The sequence below is a fragment of the Candida albicans genome, chromosome 7 (genome assembly GCF_000182965.3).
Source record: "Candida albicans SC5314 chromosome 7, complete sequence".
Classification (NCBI taxonomy): Eukaryota; Fungi; Ascomycota; class Pichiomycetes; order Serinales; family Debaryomycetaceae; genus Candida; species Candida albicans.
Genome location: NC_032095.1, coordinates 51299 through 72385, shown reverse-complemented (window position 1 = coordinate 72385; position 21087 = coordinate 51299). Strand labels below are relative to the sequence as shown.

The 21087-nt window shown below is 36.8% G+C and overlaps 11 protein-coding genes across 11 annotated transcripts; 5 read left to right on the top strand and 6 right to left on the bottom strand. All coding sequences in view use genetic code 12, as the record gives it.

The window, feature by feature from the left end:
* Nucleotides 1–24: 24 nt before the first annotated feature.
* Nucleotides 25–1785, bottom strand: CAALFM_C700430WA (putative ferric-chelate reductase; the record flags this gene model as incomplete). The annotated part of the gene is made up of 1 exon (XM_715275.1): nucleotides 25–1785. One exon carries the CDS (start codon nucleotides 1783–1785, stop codon nucleotides 25–27), a length of 1761 nt encoding a protein of 586 aa, XP_720368.1.
* Nucleotides 1786–2846: 1061 nt separating this feature from the next.
* CAALFM_C700420CA (uncharacterized protein) lies at nucleotides 2847–3308 on the top strand (the record flags this gene model as incomplete). The annotated part of the gene is made up of 1 exon (XM_715276.1): nucleotides 2847–3308. The coding sequence occupies one exon, from the start codon at nucleotides 2847–2849 to the stop codon at nucleotides 3306–3308; it is 462 nt and encodes a 153-aa protein (XP_720369.1).
* A 331-nt stretch (nucleotides 3309–3639) lies between these two features.
* CAALFM_C700410CA (uncharacterized protein) lies at nucleotides 3640–7083 on the top strand (the record flags this gene model as incomplete). Its single annotated transcript, XM_715277.1, has 1 exon — nucleotides 3640–7083. The coding sequence occupies one exon, from the start codon at nucleotides 3640–3642 to the stop codon at nucleotides 7081–7083; it is 3444 nt and encodes a 1147-aa protein (XP_720370.1).
* Nucleotides 7084–7106: 23 nt separating this feature from the next.
* LEU2 (3-isopropylmalate dehydrogenase) lies at nucleotides 7107–8228 on the bottom strand (the record flags this gene model as incomplete). The annotated part of the gene is made up of 1 exon (XM_715278.1): nucleotides 7107–8228. One exon carries the CDS (start codon nucleotides 8226–8228, stop codon nucleotides 7107–7109), a length of 1122 nt encoding a protein of 373 aa, XP_720371.1.
* Nucleotides 8229–8441: 213 nt separating this feature from the next.
* Nucleotides 8442–9908, bottom strand: SPL1 (Spl1p; the record flags this gene model as incomplete). The annotated part of the gene is made up of 1 exon (XM_715279.1): nucleotides 8442–9908. One exon carries the CDS (start codon nucleotides 9906–9908, stop codon nucleotides 8442–8444), a length of 1467 nt encoding a protein of 488 aa, XP_720372.1.
* A 222-nt stretch (nucleotides 9909–10130) lies between these two features.
* CAALFM_C700380WA (uncharacterized protein) lies at nucleotides 10131–10949 on the bottom strand (the record flags this gene model as incomplete). Its single annotated transcript, XM_715280.1, has 1 exon — nucleotides 10131–10949. The coding sequence occupies one exon, from the start codon at nucleotides 10947–10949 to the stop codon at nucleotides 10131–10133; it is 819 nt and encodes a 272-aa protein (XP_720373.1).
* Nucleotides 10950–11087: 138 nt separating this feature from the next.
* Nucleotides 11088–12107, bottom strand: DCC1 (Dcc1p; the record flags this gene model as incomplete). The annotated part of the gene is made up of 1 exon (XM_715281.1): nucleotides 11088–12107. One exon carries the CDS (start codon nucleotides 12105–12107, stop codon nucleotides 11088–11090), a length of 1020 nt encoding a protein of 339 aa, XP_720374.1.
* Nucleotides 12108–12301: 194 nt separating this feature from the next.
* Nucleotides 12302–13315, bottom strand: DFI1 (Dfi1p; the record flags this gene model as incomplete). The annotated part of the gene is made up of 1 exon (XM_715282.1): nucleotides 12302–13315. The coding sequence occupies one exon, from the start codon at nucleotides 13313–13315 to the stop codon at nucleotides 12302–12304; it is 1014 nt and encodes a 337-aa protein (XP_720375.1).
* Nucleotides 13316–15008: 1693 nt separating this feature from the next.
* CAALFM_C700350CA (uncharacterized protein) lies at nucleotides 15009–16328 on the top strand (the record flags this gene model as incomplete). The annotated part of the gene is made up of 1 exon (XM_715283.1): nucleotides 15009–16328. One exon carries the CDS (start codon nucleotides 15009–15011, stop codon nucleotides 16326–16328), a length of 1320 nt encoding a protein of 439 aa, XP_720376.1.
* Nucleotides 16329–16519: 191 nt separating this feature from the next.
* CAALFM_C700340CA (uncharacterized protein) lies at nucleotides 16520–19435 on the top strand (the record flags this gene model as incomplete). Its single annotated transcript, XM_715284.1, has 1 exon — nucleotides 16520–19435. One exon carries the CDS (start codon nucleotides 16520–16522, stop codon nucleotides 19433–19435), a length of 2916 nt encoding a protein of 971 aa, XP_720377.1.
* Nucleotides 19436–19530: 95 nt separating this feature from the next.
* CAALFM_C700330CA (threonylcarbamoyladenylate synthase) lies at nucleotides 19531–20679 on the top strand (the record flags this gene model as incomplete). Its single annotated transcript, XM_715286.1, has 1 exon — nucleotides 19531–20679. One exon carries the CDS (start codon nucleotides 19531–19533, stop codon nucleotides 20677–20679), a length of 1149 nt encoding a protein of 382 aa, XP_720379.1.
* Nucleotides 20680–21087: the final 408 nt, after the last annotated feature.

Below are 21087 nucleotides of genomic sequence, written 5' to 3'. Positions count from 1 at the left end.
TATTGCGAATTTATATATACATACTTACCATCCAAAAGACTCAGTGTGCAAATATATTTCTTCAACGTTGGATCTGACCAAGTCATTGTTAAACACCAACGATTGGAGTTCAGAAACGATACTGCTCACCTCTCTTTTCAAAGAATCGCTTCCTGAACAAACTATCATATTACGAGCAGCTAAGCTACCTGCCATCAGTTTTAGAATACTTGTCACCGATGGTTTACCATAATCAATTAACCAGTCTTCTTCATTCAAGTTAGTTTCTTCGCTTTCGATCTCCTTTTCAAAATCACCTTTGGTATATATCGATTTCTTAGCAGCAACATGGATATGTATATCTATTTTACTCCCACCTAATTTTTGACACTCTTGCAATTCACTTTTGACCCAGTGTATATCTTCTTGCAGGCGCACAATCCAAATAAATGAAACTCGTTTAACTATCGAATCAGTTTTTGCTAAATACGTCAAAAATGGCAAAGTGGCAGTGACTCCAGTGCCGGTTGCCAACAAAACCACTCTTTTAAATGACCTTGGATCTCTAAATGTGCCTCCGTATGGACCATCCACATAAACATTTTTATTAGAAGTTATCAGCTTATCCAATTCCTGATAAATCTTGCGTGTTAATCCTTTCTGTGCTTTGATGATAAACTTCATGGCAGTTTTATCTTCTTCATCAACGGATGCAATTGAAAAAGGATGGCTGTCAAGTATTCTAACACCAGCAAATCTAAGATAACAATGTTGGCCAGGTTTCCAATTAACACCAGTGGTATTTCCAATTACGACTTGATATACCCCATCGCTGCCTAGTTTTTCCAATTGTGCTTGTCTTGATCTTAAAAACATTGCGTTTGGCTTGAATGCTGTTTTCATCAAGATCCTGTAAATAATTTGAGTGGCCCAAAAAGCTAATGCACCCCACATGTAGTCATCCGCACCTAACTCTTTGTTTATATGCCAAATTAATGTCCCAAAATAAGCAATACCCATCATCCAATGGGCATGTAGAAACAATTCATATACCACTTTTCTGATGTACGATTTCGAGAGAATACACAAAAGACCCAATAGAATTAATGGCGGTATACCACTATAGTACTCAAAACTGTCTTTGAAATTCATCTTCAAATTACTGCTTCCGCCTTCAGCCAAGTCCTGATAAATAAATGGGACCACGTGAATGACTGATAATATGAAACAAGCAACACCAGTATATTGATGGAAAGTGTTTAGTTTTTCATAACTGATACCAGTCAATAAAGTGATAGCATTTGATTTGCCTGCCAAAACATAAATAAATGGGGTTAGTGCCGTCGCCATAAGACCAGCGCGTACAGCTAACGGCGATGAGCCAAAACCAGCACATCCTCTATACCAGAAATGCGGTACAAGGCAATAGCACAACATGTAAAGCGACGATAAGAACATGTACAGTGCTGAACCCACTGATCCTGGTATTGAAAAGTATGTTAACCATGTTGGTAATTGTTTATATCCGTAATAGCGACAATATGATATCCATATATCAATGAGTGAGGTTCCAAAGTTGGAGGACTGCTTGGATCTATATGTATAATCTCGGTATTTGTAGTATATTTGCTTAACGAATGCCACAAAAATCGTGGCTATTCCAAAGTAAACAGTGTACTTTGCATACTTTGTCTGAGAGACCCATGGAATTTCGGCCTGCAGCTGGTGCTTGTACTTCATGTAGGCATCACTGGACGCATCTGCAAGACAATCCAATCCATTATACGACACACCTCTTTTCATCATTTTTTCAATGGTTTCAAGAAAATTTCAAGAAAAAAAAGACAGTTATGAGTCGCTTACAATTACTTAAATACATCTTCAGGCATTGGTCTGCTTTTTTGTATTCGTAATTATAATGTGAAAATTTTGAGCAAATTACTTTGTAATTATTACTGTTTCGGGGTTCCAATAATTTGCTCATTTTGCAGACACAAAATCTCTTTTTTTCGTGTTCAGCACATATCTCATTACAAATTAATTTATAATCACCGGTGATTTCGGGGGTTGTAGGGAAAGCCAAACCATATCTGGACAGTCTTCCATAGAAGTGATATATGTGAATTCAAGCTACTTAGCTCAAAGTGTATTGAATTACAGTGCGGAAAAGGAAATCTCTATCTTGCTCAAGGTATTTTAAATTTATGATTAAAAAGTCCGTAGAACCCGTCACCCTGGCAAATTACAATAAACCTAAAGCAAAAAACTGCCATGTAAATGTTGTTAGGCCATTACTTATTGTAAAATTTTGTCAAAACTCAATATATGGTGTGTATAATTTCAACAAAAATTGTGAAAAAAATGTGACTAAAAATATACTGACTGCCACGCGCTACCACCATAGTTTGGACATCACTTACAAATATTTACTCAACCTTGCAACACTCCTTGTGTATACCTGTAAAGTTTATTAGAGCTAGCTATACCAACTTCTAGATGATTATATCAACAATTGAGAAACATCGCCCGGTAGAATTGATGTGATGAAAGTTGAGTAACATAACAACGTCACAAAAAATTGCCCGAAACAATGCAAGAAATCCATTCATTCTAATGAGGCTTATTTGGCATTTGGTAACTTATTCCTGGTCTTGAGAACGTGACATTTCTTTCTCTGCGGCATTGCGTGAACGTAGAGAAAGAAGATTTAGTTTAGCGTGTCTAAATGTACCGAAAAAAAAAAACCCCGGTTAACAAAACTTTAGGGGATGAACTTTTTTGGTTGCTCCAACAGTATATAAAAACTACATTTATCCTTTTCACCTTCAATTTATATCTCGTAACCTCCTAGTTTCCAAAACCGAATAATGGACAACTTACAACAACAAGAACAAAATACAATAGCTTACAGTTACTTCGTTGACGAATCCGGCAAGCTGCGAGTCAAGTCACAACACGTATTGCTTGTTATTATTATACTAGTTTGCCTCTTGGTCTTCCATTTTAGGCACAAGATAATCGAATTACATGACAGATATAGAACAAGATCAAGAATCGATAGCGGGTATTATTCAAATTTGCAATCATTTGAAGACGACGTTGCCAGTGGATTGAGTAGTTCGAATTTTGATCTAGAATCCAACAACATTGCTACAAACGACAACCGAGCTGGTTTATCGGAATCAGCAAAATTGCAAATAAAAAAGATCATGGAAGAAAAAGGTGTCAGCTTTGATGATGCACGGTTGGAATATACTCGGAATGAGCTTAGCAAAAACAATATAGACGAAAACGGGGTACCTAGAGACCCCAAACTAGTGATGTTCTAGCAGGGGTTTCAGAGACCAATGTAACAGCCAGCTTTTGCTGTAGATCTTTCATTTTTTCATTTGATTCAAGTGTTTGACTTTTAGATTGTAAACCCATTTAGTATGCACGTGACCAATATTATAATAGTTATTTGTTTACTTTTCAGCTTTTTTGAGTATCATGAACTCTAAACAAACCAAACTTTTTTTTTTTTCACACACATTCTCTTTTGTTTTGGTCTTGTTTCATAGTTTTGTGCTTAACAGGGTTCCTCTTTGCTATATTAATGGCACAAGATCATTCTAGAAAGTTAAATTAATAATTCAAATTATCGTCAACTTCCGTTTTTCAATGAAGACACTTCATCACAACGAAGGGCTGAAAATGAAGAAACCTCGTTTACACGAAATAACCACTATTCCTATAAAACAACTACATTCTCAGTTTGACAACACCGAGAATGCCACTACCAAATCTACAACTGTCGATGAGTGGCTAGATATATTCCCGCAAGCAGCAATATTCACCGGGTTTGATGATATCTTATTTGACTATGTGATCACAATTGTCTACCGCAAGCACGAAAACATTTCAACAAAATCAATTACCAAATTTGGTGTATCCACATACGAAAACATGCAACTCACCCATCGATCAAGGTTTTGGCCCAGTTGTGAAAATTTAGAATTGAAATACCAAAAGTCAAAAGTGAGACGGTCACTAGCCATCAGCAATTTGAAAAATTCAAACAAATTACTTAATCATGCGGGAGATTTACCCGAACTCCCAAACTTTGATGAAACCCATGCGGGGACTTTTGCTAGCAACATGAATCTACTCTCCGGTAAATCGCCAATAGAGTTTGGGAAACAATTGTTACAGTTGGGGCTTTTGCAGGAACATAGTCTAAACTCGTACGGAATGGACGTCGTATACAATAATACATCATCATCACAAGAAATAGTAGACGAAAATAATAAGTTGGTATTTTTGTTAGGGGAGCAGTTGGACCACCTATTTGATCCGTTGTTGGAATACAGCCCAGAGACAATGAACTTTATTTATACACCACAACAAACACAGGTCCCACAAACAAAATTGATCACATCTATTGTGAACGAATTAGTGACTGTGCAGACCAACTTTACTTCAAAACTAGTCGATTTATTACAAAACTTGATTACACCATTGAGAGCAAACGTGTTGGATTCTCCAGATGGTATAACACGAGTGAACCAGGTTTTCCCACCGACAATAGACGAAATAACGAGAATCAATTGCATTTTAAATGAGTCTTTACTAAAAGCAAAGTCAATAAACTACCTAGAAGTTCTACGAGCAGTTGCAAACATTTTGCCTTACTTTTACAAACCGTTTGTTAGACACGAAGCAAATTTGAAAGGATTTTATCTGAGATTACGCAAATTCGCCACTAGCAGCATACTTGCAATCGCTAAGAAAGAATACTCGGTTCGGGAAATTGATTCTATTGTGACAGGATCATTATTAGAACTACCTCGACTCAAATTGATCTTGAAGAGACTTTATGATGCAATCGAATCGGAAAAATTAAAGTTGAAAAATTTTGAAAATTTTGACGAGGATGAAACAATGGTAAACAAATATTATACTGCAGCAATGGAAGTAATAGATGCATTTGGTGGACATGATGAACAAGTTGACCTCAAGCAAAGAATTTTTACCCCTACAGGGAAAATTTTGACTGAACTAGCTACCAACTGGCCAGCTGAGTTGCACTATGGGTGGCTTTCCCGAAAAGTCGTTGGCATATTCCAATTGGAACGTAGTTTAGTGGTCATCTTTAATGATTATCTTTTATTCCTAAACATAATCGACAACAACGGCTACATGGAAGAACTGCACCTAAAAAAGATTTCCGTGTCAGATGCACTTATGCATTCGTTGGTGAACGAAAAACCATTGCCCAATTTGTCATGTTTCCCAGCAATGGAAGTGTCTTCCTGGTGCAATATTAATGAAGTCATAGCAACCACATTTGTTGCCCCAACTGACGACAACCCAAAGGACGATTTCATTCGATTTTTGAGTACATCTTCAACTGGGTTTCAGTCCTTGTCAGCTATCAAACAATTTAGTAAAACATATCATGTTGAAAATAACAAATCAAAAACCATTATTGAACTCATCAACAAAGCTCGTCTTTTATATAAATGCTCACCTTTCCATTTGTTTAAGGCAAACGACAGACATCTAAGCATTTATTACACCGCTCATGAGGATAAAGTATACGAAAATGAAATCAGCCAGTCACCATTTGTATTGTTTTTAAATATGAAGCTTGACGTTCCTAGGTATTTTGAAACTTGTCCAAATTTGCAATTGCTATTACAGGCTTCGTTTGTTGGTGATGATAAAATACAGATTACAGGATACAATAAACCCAGCCAAGAACAAATCAACGAGTTTGTTAGACCAAACGAATTCCTGGACTTTTTGAAACATAAAGTATTCAATTGCTTCAACGGTATTTTTCTGACCTATAATAAAATCACCCGTTGCTTGATTAAAGGCAACTCAGCTCAACTTAAGTTTGTTATTGATGATAACGCCACGAGTCGTAGCGAAGCAACAACGTTGGATGAAGTAAAATTTACACCTAAACAAACTTACAAACATGACAAGTCTTTCTCAGAGCCAATTACAGTTGTAAATGTGCCTTTGGAGAATAAAGTGGACCCACCATTACGCAGAAGAAAGTCAATCTGCGGTTTATTGAAAAAACATACAGAAGACAATGCAGTGGTTATTTCAGAACCGACACTTAAACGAGACATCACAAATACGTTTATACCACGTGGTGACGAAAACGAATACACAAATACTTTGAAACCAATCCCTACCTTACACAGAGTTGTACAAGATACCACCAGCGAGTCCACAATGCATTACGAAATTGAGTCACCAGATGATCGAACAACAATAACTACCTCGGCACCTTCCGTCGACGCGCTGCCCAATTTCCAATTCCCAGTAGTAAATGATCCCGTTATTGTTCCAAAATCAGCATCTACTATCAAAAGAATTGCAACCATTGATAGTAATAGAATCCATCTTGAAAAAAGATCTGGGAAAATCAAACATGGCACCAACTATAAACTTTTGCCAATTGGAGAAAATAAATCCGATTCCTCTCCCAATTGGGAGAGCATTAGTATTAGCAGAGAAAGTTCAATAAGAACAAACGAACCACCTCGCAAGAAGTTGGACGAAGAAGTCGCAAATCGTGTTGTTGATGTTTCCAATTTATTCAAAACTAAAAAAATAGATCGCTACCCAACAAAGAGACCAGACTCTATCCCAAAGATTATCAGAACAACAAAATCAGCCAATAGAGCTTTCTCGAAAACGATGTTTGCACCACCGCCACCACCACGACCACTAAAACCCCAACAAATCACACGTGACGAGTCAGCTGTTTCTATCACGGTTTCGGAAATGACAAATGAATTCAGTCAGTTTATTGACAACGAATTTGGAAACGAGCCCGTGCCCAAGTTGTCGAAACCTCTGTTGCCTCACAATACCAGCGCTATAACATTGACGAGCAGTAGTGAGGATGAAGAGTTTTTCTCTCCGAATGAAGAGCCAAATCATATACGAGAGCCAAGTCAATCCGAATCAAGCGAGGCCACCATTACATCTACCAGGCAAAAAAATTTTGCAAATAAGCAACCTTTATTGAGTGAAGATTCGGTAACTCAGTTGTGTGCATATTTAGAGAAATCTGTAGACTTTGGAGTATTTGAAATTTAAATGCTAACTACTGTATATACTGTTTATGTATTTTGTTTTAAAATTTTAGTGACTGTTTCGGCTATTGCGTCACCGACTTCTGTAGTAGAGCTAGTACCTCTTAAATCTGCTGTTCTGATACCGCTATCCAAAACCTGTTTGACAGCTTCTTCCAATGCTTCAGCTTCCTTAACACAATCCAAGGATAATCTCAACATGGAAGCGGCAGACAAGATTGTAGCAATTGGATTCACTTTGTTGGCTGGTAAATCTGGAGCAGACCCATGGCAAGGCTCATAAAGACCAAAAGCAGTGTTGGTATCTGGCAATGAAGCCAATGAAGCAGATGGCAATAAACCCAAAGATCCTGGGATAACGGATGCCTCATCTGAGATGATATCACCAAACATGTTAGATGTAATGATGATACCGTTCAATTTGGTTGGGTTTTGGATCAAAATCATTGCAGCCGAATCAATCAATTGATGCTGCACAGACAAAGCTGGAAATTCTTCAGAAATCACTTTATCAACGGTCTTTCTCCACAATCTCGACGATGCCAAAACATTAGCTTTGTCCAAAGACCATATTGGCAATGGTGGATTGTGCTGCAAAGCCATAAATGCTGCCATACGAGTGATACGAGTAACTTCGTCAACAGTATACTTTTCTGTATCCCAAGCTGTTTTTTTGTCTTCACTTTCTTCTTGTTCTTGACGTTCACCAAAATATATACCACCAACTAATTCACGAACAATAATTAAATTGGTTCCTTTGACCACTTCAGCTTTTAATGGAGACAATTCTAATAACGAGTCACTGGCAAAATTACATGGTCTAATGTTGGCATAAAGGTTCAATTCTTTACGGATTTTCAATAATCCTTGTTCAGGACGAACAGTGCCAGTACCCCATTTGGGTCCACCAACAGCACCCAACAAAACTGCATCGGATGATTTAGCACTTTCAAGAGCATCATCTGGAAGCGGGACGCCAGTGGCATCAATGGCAGCACCACCAATCAAGTGGTGTTTGAAATCAAATTGGATTTTTTGGTAGGGAGTGGCAGCTTCAATTGCTTTCAAGACTTTGATTGCTTCATTGACAATTTCGGTACCGACATGGTCACCAGGCAAGACAGTAATGGTTTTGGTTTTAACAGACATGTTTTTTGGATATTGGTTTTAAAAGAAAGGAATAAGAAAAGGGGAGTATTTCTGGAGTGAAAAAAAAAAAATTCATTTGTTGAAAAAAGGGCACCCCAGAAGGAGCGCCGGAATAGCAAAATCACAACCTCATGCTCGCTCCGGTACAGGCAAAAAAAAAATTATTCAAAGTAATCTCTTTCTATACATGATAAATACACCAACAAAAACTACCTAATGACCACTCCATTCAATTGTATTCAAATCAATACCTTCTTGAACCATTTCCCATAACGGGGACATTTTTCTTAAAAAGTCAACTCTTTCATTAATTGCTTGAATGACATAGTCGACTTCGGCTTCAGTTGTAAATCTACCAATACCAAATCTAATTGAAGAATGAGCTAAGGCATCATCAGCTCCCAATGCATGCAAAACATATGATGGTTCCAAAGATGCCGAAGTACATGCTGACCCAGAACTCAAAGCAATATCTTTCAAGGCCATTAACAACGATTCACCTTCAATGTAAGCAAAAGATACATTCACGCAACCAGGGTATTGAGATTTGGCGTCGTTACAACCGTTGAATTGGGTAGATGGAATTGACAACAATCCATTTTTCAACTTAGAGGATAATTTCTCAATGTGTCTTTTGTCAAACAGCGATTCTTGCTTCATTAATCTTGCTGCTTCACCAAACCCAGCAACTAATGGAGGAGCTAAAGTACCTGAACGCAAACCTCTTTCTTGACCACCACCAGTAATGATTGGATCCAATCTCACTCTTGGTCTTCTTCTAACATAACAGGCACCAATACCTTTTGGACCATAGATTTTATGGGAAGAAATAGACAACAAGTCAATATTCATCTCGTTAACATCAATAGGAATCTTACCATACGCCTGAGCAGCATCAGTGTGGAAAAACACTTTATTTTCACGACATATTTTACCAATTTCTTTCAAAGGTTGGATGACACCAATTTCATTATTGACGGCCATAATAGAAACTAACACAGTATCCTTTCTAATTGCTTTCTTCAAATCATCCAAGTTGATTAACCCTTCTGAACTAACAGGTAAATATGTAACTTCAAACCCTTCATCTTGCATATGTCTGGCACTATCTAAAACACATTTGTGTTCAGTTTGAGTCGTGATGATATGTTTCTTTGTCTTTTTGTAGAAACGTGGCACACCTTTAATTGCCATGTTATTAGTTTCTGTGGCACCACTGGTGAATATGATCTCCTTTGGATCAGCGTTTATCACATCAGCAATATAGGTTCTTGCCTTTTCAACTTCCTTGTCGGTTTCCCATCCATATGCATGGGTTGAAGAATGTGGGTTACCATATAATCCAGTGTAGAATTCAAGCATCTTATCTAAAACTCTTGGATCTACAGGAGTTGTGGCTTGAACATCCAAATAAATCGGACGGGTTCCAAACAATGATGCATCACGAGAAGCAGATTTTAATGATATGCTCGATCCTTCAGGTGGCTCGATGGAAATCTTTGCTGTGTCTACTGGAGTTGATACATGTAATTCCCCTGTTTTGGGGTTTGATGTTTTATTTGGGGCATTTGTTGCTGGCGATGAGCTGGTGGCCAATGGTTTAGGTAATGTAGTAACAAAGTTACGACTAGAAACTGTTTTCCCCAACCTGCCAGTCGTTTTGAAAATTGATTTATACATGTTGCACCTCAGATAATAGAAGTCAAAAATTCAAAAAGGAAGAGAAGTAATTGAAAATGTAGGCTTTTTTTTTTTCTTCCTTCCTTGCCTTGGTTAGTAATCAAAACGGGGAAAAAAAAAAATGACATGGAGACGTGTACATGGGATCAAAAAAAAAATATTCCAGCATTTTTAGACTCTATTATTCTATACAACTTATAAAACTGGAACTAATTTTTGTTTCTACAATCTTGATCTCTTCGTTAATTCGGTATGGACTAGTTCGTAACAGCCCAAGAATATAGCACCACCGCAACTTATCCAACATGTTCTAGGAACTATCCCATTGAACAATGCTGCAGGGCCTTCTTCACGAATCAAATTCTTTACCAAACTAACAATACTTATTCTATCCTTATGTAGCATTATTCTTGTTTTTATCACATCAAGTGGTGTAGTCAATGCAGCAGCAACTCCACCAGCAATCATTCCACACGCGGCACCTTTGAATCCCTGTGGTATAAAACTATTTAAATTTTGTTGCCATTGCACTTTTAAATATTCATATAATGGGAATTGAATCATCGTGAATGGGATCTCTCTCATTATGGTACTATTCCAACCACGATACAAACCTTTCAACACCCCTTCATTGTTGGAGTTTCTCAAAATATGCAACAAATTACTCCACGATGTTTGATTACCCATATGGGATGCCTGTGTACGTTGTTTAATTACCTCAGCTGGCACACGAACTATACATGCAGCAATCTCCCCCATTGACGCAGCGATCATATGTCTAACCCCAAGTGAACTTACCGCAGGCGGCAAGTCTCTTTTCAATGAATCATAAGTAATGAAGAATAACGAGGCCAGAGGTGCTGACGCAACAACACATGAACCTAACCCACGATAAATTCCATGATATCCACCATTTGTGAAAAACCCTCCTTTAGCTTGTAATCTTGTTTTGATGGTGTCAATGGGGAAAAATACTATATCTGTTGCGATACCAGCACAAGCACCACTAATCAATGATGTAAAAAATGTTGACTCAGACATATGATTAGAGAGAGGTGATTGAGAGTATGCTAGTGTTCAAGAATTTTTCAATTCAGTATTTTTTCTTTTTTCTTCTACAGAAATCGATCTTTTCCGAAAACTGCAAATGCAGCAAGAGTTGGCTACACAAATAACCTTTTATCTAGGACAGACTATAAATCTATCTCTACCAACTTTCTTCTTCTTGCCATACTTTAAAATAATTGAGTCGACCTTTTTACCGGCAGGAACAAACTTTTTAATGAATGGAATAAACTCATCATAGTTCCAACTTTTATCCAATTCAAACAATTCTTTGAATCGTTGACTCAAATTTTCTGATAAAGATTCTGGGTCGACATACAATATTTTGTTTTCGATTGGGGAGCAGTAATAGCCTGCCAATTGACTGATGTCCAATGGAGGGTTATAGAATGACGGCAAACTAGTTTTCCAATTCAATAAGAACTCTGAAATATCGGTCATTTTATGATTGATTTTTGACATCTCAACAATGCCAAACCACTGTGTAATTTTTAAATCATTCAATTGATATTTCTCACTTTCTATAGTGCAAAATTTGTGTATGATTGATGTTAACATTGAGTCATTATAAGGGGGCGTGATGATGGATGAAACATCTTCCGGAGAAAACTCGTGCACTTGTAAACTCATCAATTTGGTGATTAATAGATATAATAGTTCAGTAATAATATCTGCACTCATTATATATGCTCCATTATCAATTTCACAACCTCCCAACTCATACCAATTCGATAAAAACTCTTGATGTGAACAAATCGAATTATCTTCCAATGCTATCAAATCAATAGGTTGCTGTGCTGTTTGTCCGTTGAAAATAGGGATATCGGACGTATCGATCGAACCTTTGATTTCTGTCAACTCATATTCATAACTGGTTTTCTGAAACCCAATTAACTTGTTGTCAGGTTCTTTGTTCAATAGCAAGACTGTATTGGAATGGTTCATTTGTCGTAACTTGAAAGTTTCTGAATCAGTGCATAATGCTAGGGAATTGATATCAGATTTTATATACAAGTTAGTTGACTTGGATTCAAGTTGATTTAGTATCTTTGATGGTAGCTGTAGTAATTTATAAGTATATTTAGTTGCGTTTGTATCTTCATTCAACTGTTGATACACAGAGTACTCTGACATTTTGCTTAGAGGTATAAGATGTTAGACGCGTTCAGTTCCAAATTTTTTTTTTTTTTTCACCAAATATACTCTTGAAGTTTGCCAAATCACCACTTTTTATTAAAATTAAATTAAAAGACTTTAAGGTACAAAATTTTAAATTCAACTACAAAATACTTATAAAAAAAACCACCCTCATCCAAAATAAGCCTTGTTTAAAAATTTGATCCTTGATTAATATTTCTGTCTCTGACACCCAATTCACCATTGAAGAACTCATCACTTCCCAATTTCTCATTCTTTCTCCAGAAAGTCCATCCACCTTCATAATCACGGTTGTTTCTCTTTCTCAAGTAAAATAAAACGGCCAACAAACCAATTAATATAGAACCACCAACCCCAACAACTACACCAACAACTATTCTGTTTGTATGGGATAATCCTCCTCCGTTATCATTGTTCTTATTGTTGTTGCTGTTAGAGGCAGTTGGCAGACTCGAGATGACAGAAGTTCTCGTCACAACAATAGTCTTCCCATTATCAACAGAACTGAATGTAGTAACATGTTGAGAAGCCGATGTTGTTGCAGGACTTGATGTAGGTGACGACGATGATGATGTTGACGTGGAAGAAGTACTGGTCACTGTGTTGCTAGTTTCCTGTGGTGTACTACTAAATTCTGATGTAGAACTAGTTGTTGATGTAGTAGGAGCCTCGGAAAATGAGCTAAAAGAAAAATCCGTAGTAGTGTCAGGAATTGAAGTTTGTGATGTTTCTTGTTGGAACGATGATGTTGTAGCAACAAATGAGCTTGTAGATGTTGTTTGTGGAGATGACCTTGATTGTTGAAATGTAGAAGAAGACGATGAAGATGGAGTGAATATGAATGTAGACGATGAAGTCAGAGGGAATAACCCGTTTGTTGTTGAGTTGTTTTCGTCAGCTCTTCTTTCAAGGGACACTGTGGTGTTATAATGACCAATAGCACCTTTATTATGCAATGAATCATCATTATTCATCAACCCATGAGTGCCATTTATTGGTAAATAATGGCTTGGTCTGGTCGAGTGATTATGGTGTGGTTGATTGCATGTGTAGCTGTTGACAAAATACGTCGATACAGTGACTATGAATACCAAAACAACAATACGTATAATGGTAATACCATCAAATCTCCTGCTCTGGTATCTCCTGTTATTATTGTTGTTGTTGATTGAAAGTTTCTCCATGATATAAACTTCTGAAATGATAAAACGAACGTGGCAGAAGTTCTATAGAATCCCAACAAATAGAAAAAAAAATAATAAAAAAAAGGATGGTATAATAAATAGTAAAGGTGAATATATATAAATATATATTAGGGTTAAATGGTCGTGGTAGTAGTAGTAGAAGTTGAACTTGAAGTAGATACTAACAGGTTCAAGAAAGAAGAAAGAAGTTTTTTAAAAAAAAATTAACTTGAGTATTGAAAGGGTAACGAAACGAGTTTAATAAAAATTGGGTGAGTGAGTGAATGAGAGAGAAAAAATTTTTTTTTTCCTTTGTTTTGTTTATTTTTGTTTACTTTTGTGTTTGTTACATTTAGTATTGTCACATATATTTATTACCGCCACCACCATTAGCATTGAATTTATTATTATTAGCAAAACTAGACCATTTGTCTTGATTTTGAGAAACACAATTTGAAGAGACTACTTCCATTCTTGGTAGATGAGAGAAATAATTTATATTAATTACAGATCAAGAGGGGCAAAGTAATTGTTGAGGGAAGGGTTCATTATTACTACCTCCTTCATGTATTGTAATTACCAGCATCATTTCTCTAAAAGATATCTTAAACAAGAATCTTGGTACTACATTTCGGCTATGTTATAAATATCTTCACTGCTCTCTCTTACTATTTGACAAATTATTGACGCAAGTTTTTGGAGCAAAAAAAAAAATTAAACTGTGCAGGGGCTGTGTCACCCAACTTTACCTGCAAAAATATGCTTGAACCTGTAGTCGATGGTAGTAACTCAGCTTAACCTACAACGAGTAGTATTACATTTCAAGTGTATTTTATCCCATATCGGATCTCAGTCATTCTGGTTGTTAGGAAAACTGGAATTACATCCCATTTTGCCAGACAATTCAATAAATGAAGATCTTAGTACTTGCGTAAGTTTTTCATTAGGACATGTGACTTCTACCTAATTTCCGTAATTTCATAACCGTTTTGTCCAAAAAACTTTACACAAAGCAAGCTCTTTCTACATATACTTTTTGAAAAGATGTCCCTAAATAAAATACCATAGAAGTGATGATTTCGTGTTATAACGCTTTAAGCCAGCTTTCCATCAAGGTGGAAAACATGTGTTGTGCCCCCCCCACACGTCACGCCTTTTATTTTTCTCGCAGTTATTTTACCACGGAAAAATGAAACGTTATAGTGCGTGCCATAATACAAGCCATATAGAGTGCTGTTTTCGGTACAAGCATAGTACAGTTTCTATATATCTTGCAATACAAAGGGGTGATACTCGTTGCGATATTTGTATAAATGTTTATATGGTTCTCTTCAATTCCGGCTATGCATAACCAATCTTTAGCAAGCATGGTGCTGGCAATGAGTGCGTTTTTTTTTTCCCGCTCCACTAATAATCATACGTTTCAAATTTTCGCAGGCAATCTACAATTTTCTCGAACCTTCTACACCATTCTTCGTTCTTCTGCAACATTCGATTGCGAAAAAATAAATGGTGTTAACCCCCGTTTTTGGCTCTCTGCCGAACAATCCTTACTAATACACATAAACATACATTCCCTTCATTTTTCCCTATAAATAGCAAGGAATATTCTTAAAATGTCATCTTCCCTAAACTTTTCTTTTTTTTTATTCATCAACAAAATATCATAAATTATCAAACTATCTAATTGCAAATGTTTTCTCCATTCTACAACGGTGATTATTCCTACGACCAACCAATCGATTTCGAGTCGCTTTTCGATTTGTTGCATCAACATCAATTCTACTATAAAGAAAACACCCGTCCAAGAGTCATTAAAAAGTTAGAAACCGAGGACGAGTTCCAAATTCAAATTTATAAACCATACGGAAACTACAACAATTATGAAGTGAATGTTGTTAAATCCAATCCTCCTATTGTCAATGTCGTTATCAGCTCCGTCCAAGACAATTTCAAAACCGTTTTGCCATTCAATGTCAACTATATTGATATTGATAATATCAATTGGCAATGGTACAAGCAACAAAACGTATTGGTATTGAACATACCCAAGAGAATCCATTATGTTCATCTGAATGTTCAAGATATCCTCAATTGCTTGTTAGGCTGCAATGATGCTGATGCTAGTAGTGCTTTGAAAGCCCCAAACCAACAGCCATATGCTAAACCACAAACTAAGAAGGATGTCCAAGCCAAGACCAGTCCTAAAAAGAAGGAAGAATTTGCCAAAGTGAAGAAAGAAATTGCCAACAACAACAACAATAACCTTGCTAGTCGTGATGCCAATCTTAAAGACTCAATTGAAGAACATGAAAATTTAATTGAACAGGCTGCAAACGCTTTAAAACAAGCCACAGAAAATTCTTCCAAACAAGTGAAACAGGATTTGAATGGCAAGGCTAACGCATTGAGTGCTGGTGCTCAAGCTGCTGCTGAGGCTAAACACAAGGAAGCATTAGAAAAAACTAAACAAGAACTTGAAGCTCAAAGAAAAGCTGCCCATGATAAGATTGTCAAGGCTCAACAAGAGCTTGAAGAGATTGCCAGAAAGGAAGCTGAAGCTGTAAAGTTACATGAAGCTGCAAAACAAAAAGAATTAGAAGAAGAAAAACGCAAGGTCGAAGCGGAACAACAAAAAGCAAAGGAAAAAGAAGACTTGGAACAAAAGGAGTACGATCAATTTGTTAAACAACAACAAGAATTCCTTAAACAATTTTTCGGGTTTAATTTAGGACCAGCTATCCCCACTAAAGATGGTGCCAATGCTTTTTACACTGCTGCTAAACAAGCCAAAAAACAAAAGCCAAAAGTAGCACCAAAACCAAAACAGTTGCAAACTCAACCAGTTAAGCAAGCAAAAGATGAAGAGGAATCCATTCCTTCTGAGCCGGAAACAGAAGAACCTGAATCTTCTAAATCACACAACTCAAATGAAAACTTACATAAGCATCCTTCTTTAGAGGAGGTTGAGGACGAGGAGTCTGTAATGTTTAGAAAAAGATTTGGTCATTAGTTTATAGTTGTATGTACATTAATATAGATTGATTTTTGTTAACTACTACTGGTAGCTGTCGCGTCTAAAATTTTCTTGTTCTCCCTTGCTAAACGCTAAAAAAAAAAATTAGTGGATCTTCTGGGAGTCTCCTTATGAGCACGTTTTTTTTTCCACTTCTTCCTTTCTCTACGGAATAACTGGCAACCACAATGTCAAGCTTGATAGATTTGGTTCTAAACCAGACTAGCTCAGATAATGAGATCAGAAAGAATGCAGAACTTCAATTCAGCCAAATAGTCAAGCAAGATCCATCTAATGCAACTCAAACAATTTTGGAGCTGGCTCTCGATACATCGCTTCCACTAGACGTTAGACAGGCATGTTTATTACATTTGAAACGATTAGTACCTCAGTATTGGTCAATGGGGTTTGAATCGTTTATTGGCCCTCCAGTAAATCAAGAGCCAAAACAATTAATAAGATCAAAACTATTACAGTTAGCCACCTCTGCCCCTGAGTCGAAAATTCGAAGCGGCGCTGCCTATGCTATTGTTCAGATTGCTTCTGTCGATTATCCCGATGAATGGCCAGAATTGATAAACGAATTATACAATGCCACTACACAATTCCAAAACGAGACAGCTTTACTTGGTGGATTACAAGTGTTGACTGATTTATTTGATGATTTGATTACCGAAGAACAATTTTGGGAAGGCGGTGTCGGTAAAGAAGTAGTTGGCCATTTGAATAATATCTTGAGTCAAAGTTTGGCTGCTGAAGTCAAGACCCAGGCAATAAAGTTATACGAAAGTGTGTTGGCTATTTTAAGAAGCCCAGAAGCGTTTACAACCGACGAAAGAAAACAATTTGTTCTTAATGAAATTACATCTACAATTCAAGTTTTGATCCAATTGCTTTCGCAAAGAGAATTGAATCTTGTTGACTTACATTTACGAAGTTTCATTTACAAGATCCTTGCTGCCATCATTAGCCAATTCCACTCCAAACTTGCTCTCGAAGTTAAGCGAACGATATTGACATTAGCTATTCAAGACCTCCATTACCTTGCACCAGTTTATAGCAAAGTTGCATTGAATGGGAACCATGGATTTGACGTGTCTTCCGAATTGGAAGTTTCGACAGTATTCAACAATCTCCTTGACGAATTATTTCAAACTATCAATTCCATCCAGCACGATATCCCTATTAACAACGACCAATTCGTCCAAGATTTGATTGTCTGTGCAGTATTACCAAATGATAAATTAGAAGAATACGACCTCGACTTGAATGCCTTTGTCAGCGACGCAACTGGTTTAAACGTCAACCCAACTGTTCGTGATTCAATCTATGATTTGTTGACTGAATTAAATCCTAGCGATGCTGCCACTTGGTTCAAATCCATATCCTCGCATCTCAATGACGATAATTGGAGAAAATTAGAAGCACAGTTGGCCATTCTCGAAGGCTTACTTGGTAACGACGAGGAGTTGGAAGATCCAGGATTGTCTGTATTCACAAGATTTATCACTAACCATAACACAGTAATCACTTCCAGGTGCTTCTTATTATTGCCTAAATATTTTGAAAAATTCTCCAATCCAAATGCAAAGAGAGTACTAGTTGATATGATAACATTTGCCGCAAGAAGCGTGCCAAGAATTAAGGTAGCATCCCTCATTAGTTTCACATATTACAAGCATGTGATGGAATTGACTACCTTGGATAAATCAATTCAACCTCAGCTTTTCAAAATTGTCTATTCTTTGATTGAAGAATGTGAAGAAGACGGTCTTCCGGTTTTGTTAGAGGCAATTGGTGATACCATAACTATAAACCCTAGTTATGCTTCGGCAGTTAGCATCAGCCAAGGTGTCAATGTTATTGATCTAATATTCAAAATTGCATTCAAAGATCCTGGTAATGTACAATTGATTACTGATAGTTCGGAATGCTTGACAGCCCTGTTGGAAAACACAAGTGTCCAGGATTATATGATTGCCTGTGAAAAGTCGTTGCCATTTATTTTCAACATTATGCAATCCTCTAATGGCGATTATACTCCTGAGTTGTATTTGTCTTTGGAATTGCTAAGCATCATAATTAAATCATGCCCTGGAGGTGAGTTACCAGCGCAAATTTTCTTGTATGCATTCCCAATATTGCAAAAAATATTGCTCGACTCGTTTGATAATCAGATATTGCAAAGTGGGGGTGAAGTGTTTAATGAGTTGATCAAAAAGGGATCCAAATCATTTCTTGATTACAAAGATCCAGAAACCAAAGAGTCGGGCATTGATTGTATGTTGAAAATTGTGTCCAAGTTTTTATCACCAGAATTATCTGACAGTGCTGCCAACAAGTGTGGATCCATTGTAATTTCGTTGATTGACCAATTCCAAAATTATTTGCTGTCGGATTTTTTGACTCAAATTTTAGAAAGTGCCGCCAACAGATTAGTCATTGCCAAGGAGACAGCAACCATTGAAAATTTGGTTATGGTGTTTTGCCAGTTGGTTTTAAAATCTCCAGCGGAAATGATTGACTTTTTAAGCAATATGCAGTTGCAAGGACAGTCTGGATTAGCGGTTGTGCTTCCAATTTGGTTTGATAGTTACGAAGTTACCAGAGGATACGAGCAAATCAAACAGAATTCATTAGCGTTGGGTAAAATATTCAGTTTGGGAGATGCAAGAGTCGAGAATTTAGTGGTTAATGGTGATATAATCCCTTACAATGGTGATTTGATCATTACAAGATCAATGACACAGACAATGCCCGACAAGTTTACTCAAATATCTGCATCGTTAAAAATCTTGAAATTGTTAGTTAGTGAATTGCAATTTCAATGTCAACAACCTAACGCTGAAGAGTATTTGCCTGCACAAGAAGACGACAATGACGATGGATGGGAGGATATGGACGACATTGGAGTTCCTAATTTTGAAAAACTAAAAAGTTATATCAACGATGACGAAAAACATGAGGCTGATGAAGGATTGAAGAATTTGTTGACACAATTTTTCCGTGAATGCACAGCTAAAAACTTAGGAGACTTCCAGAGATACTACGAGGAATTAAGTGACGACGAAAAGAAAGTGATCACTGAAAACTTAATTTTCTAGGTTGTAAATAAAGATCAAGTAATGTATAGTCAAGATATTCATAACACAGAAAAAAAAAATTTTTTTTTTGTTTCGGGTTAGAGACTCATCTCTTAATGCTTCTGTTTACTCTACGAAGAGCCATGTCATTTACAACCAGAATATTAAAAGTCAGACCCGAAAGCATACAGTTTGTGAATGATAAACCTCAGATCTCCGACAATGAAACCTTGATAAACTTAGAAATTGCTGCCAAAGAACTTACAACTACACATAATGCCATAGGGTTCCCAACAGAAACGGTGTATGGACTTGCTGGGTCTGCATTATCTGATGAATCAGTCAAATCTATATACAAAGCTAAAAACAGACCGGCAGATAACCCTTTGATTGTACATATATCATCGATCGAACAATTAAAACGCAAATTGATCAATTATGAAATACCACAAGTCTACCTTGATTTAATTTCCCATTTTTGGCCTGGTCCGTTAACCATTCTCTTGCCCATAACCAAAGATAGTCCGATATCAAAATTGGTAACTGCCAACCAAGATACGTTTGCGGTGAGAATGCCAAATCACCCAGTTGCACGAGCCTTGATTGCAATGAGTGATACACCAATTGCTGCCCCTTCAGCTAATGCATCAACCAGACCTAGTCCGACATTGGCAGAGCATGTTTACCACGATCTAAATGGTAAAATACCTTTGATTTTGGATGGTGGCGCATGCAATGTAGGTGTTGAAAGTACGGTTATTGACGGGTTAGTTGACCCACCAATGCTATTGCGACCAGGAGGTGTTTCATTAGAGGACATTAAACGCGTCGGTGGCAAACTATGGGAAAACATTGTTGTGGCGAAAAAGACAGCAGGAAAATTAGAGCCAGTAAAGACACCAGGGATGAAATATCGACATTATTCACCAACAGCAAAAGTGGTACTATTTGTCAATTGTGGAGATGGTATAAATGCCATTGAAAATTATTTGACCAACAATAAAGTAGATGCCAGTACCACCAAGATAGCGTTGTTGAAATCGAAACACTTTGGCGAGGATCACCCACACTTTATTATTAAAAGACTAGGCACTACAGGGAATGAGATATCTCATAATTTGTTTAAATACTTGAGAGAAGTGGATGAAGAGGACAAGGTGGAATTGATATTTGTCGAAGGGATAGACGAAACAAACGAAGGACTAGCGGTCATGAATCGATTAAGCAAAGCTGCTATGGAAGTAGTTAATGGAGGGGAGGCATAGAATGATGTACACAAATTTTATAGAGAAATAGAGATATTGAAACTTAACTCATTGTGAAGCGGAAAAACAAGTCAAGACGTCACGGCAATGTAAGTGCGAAACACTAAGTTTTTGGAGGGGAAAAAAAGACAACCAAAAAGATAAGAAAGTTCTGATCTGGCATTTTCTTCAACAAGCCAAAGTTGCTAGAATGTCTGAATCATTGCAGATCCTTTTCGAGACAAAGTACAAATCTAATTGAATAACTCAAGCTACCAAAGACAAGTTTGTAGAATTTTTTTTTGTTGCTAGAAAACACCACGCAGACCTCTTTTTTTTTTAATCTCTTTATTAATAACTTTTTCTATTTTTTTTTTCATTAACAGTTTGATTGTCAACACCGAACACATTTTCAAAGTTGTTTTTTTT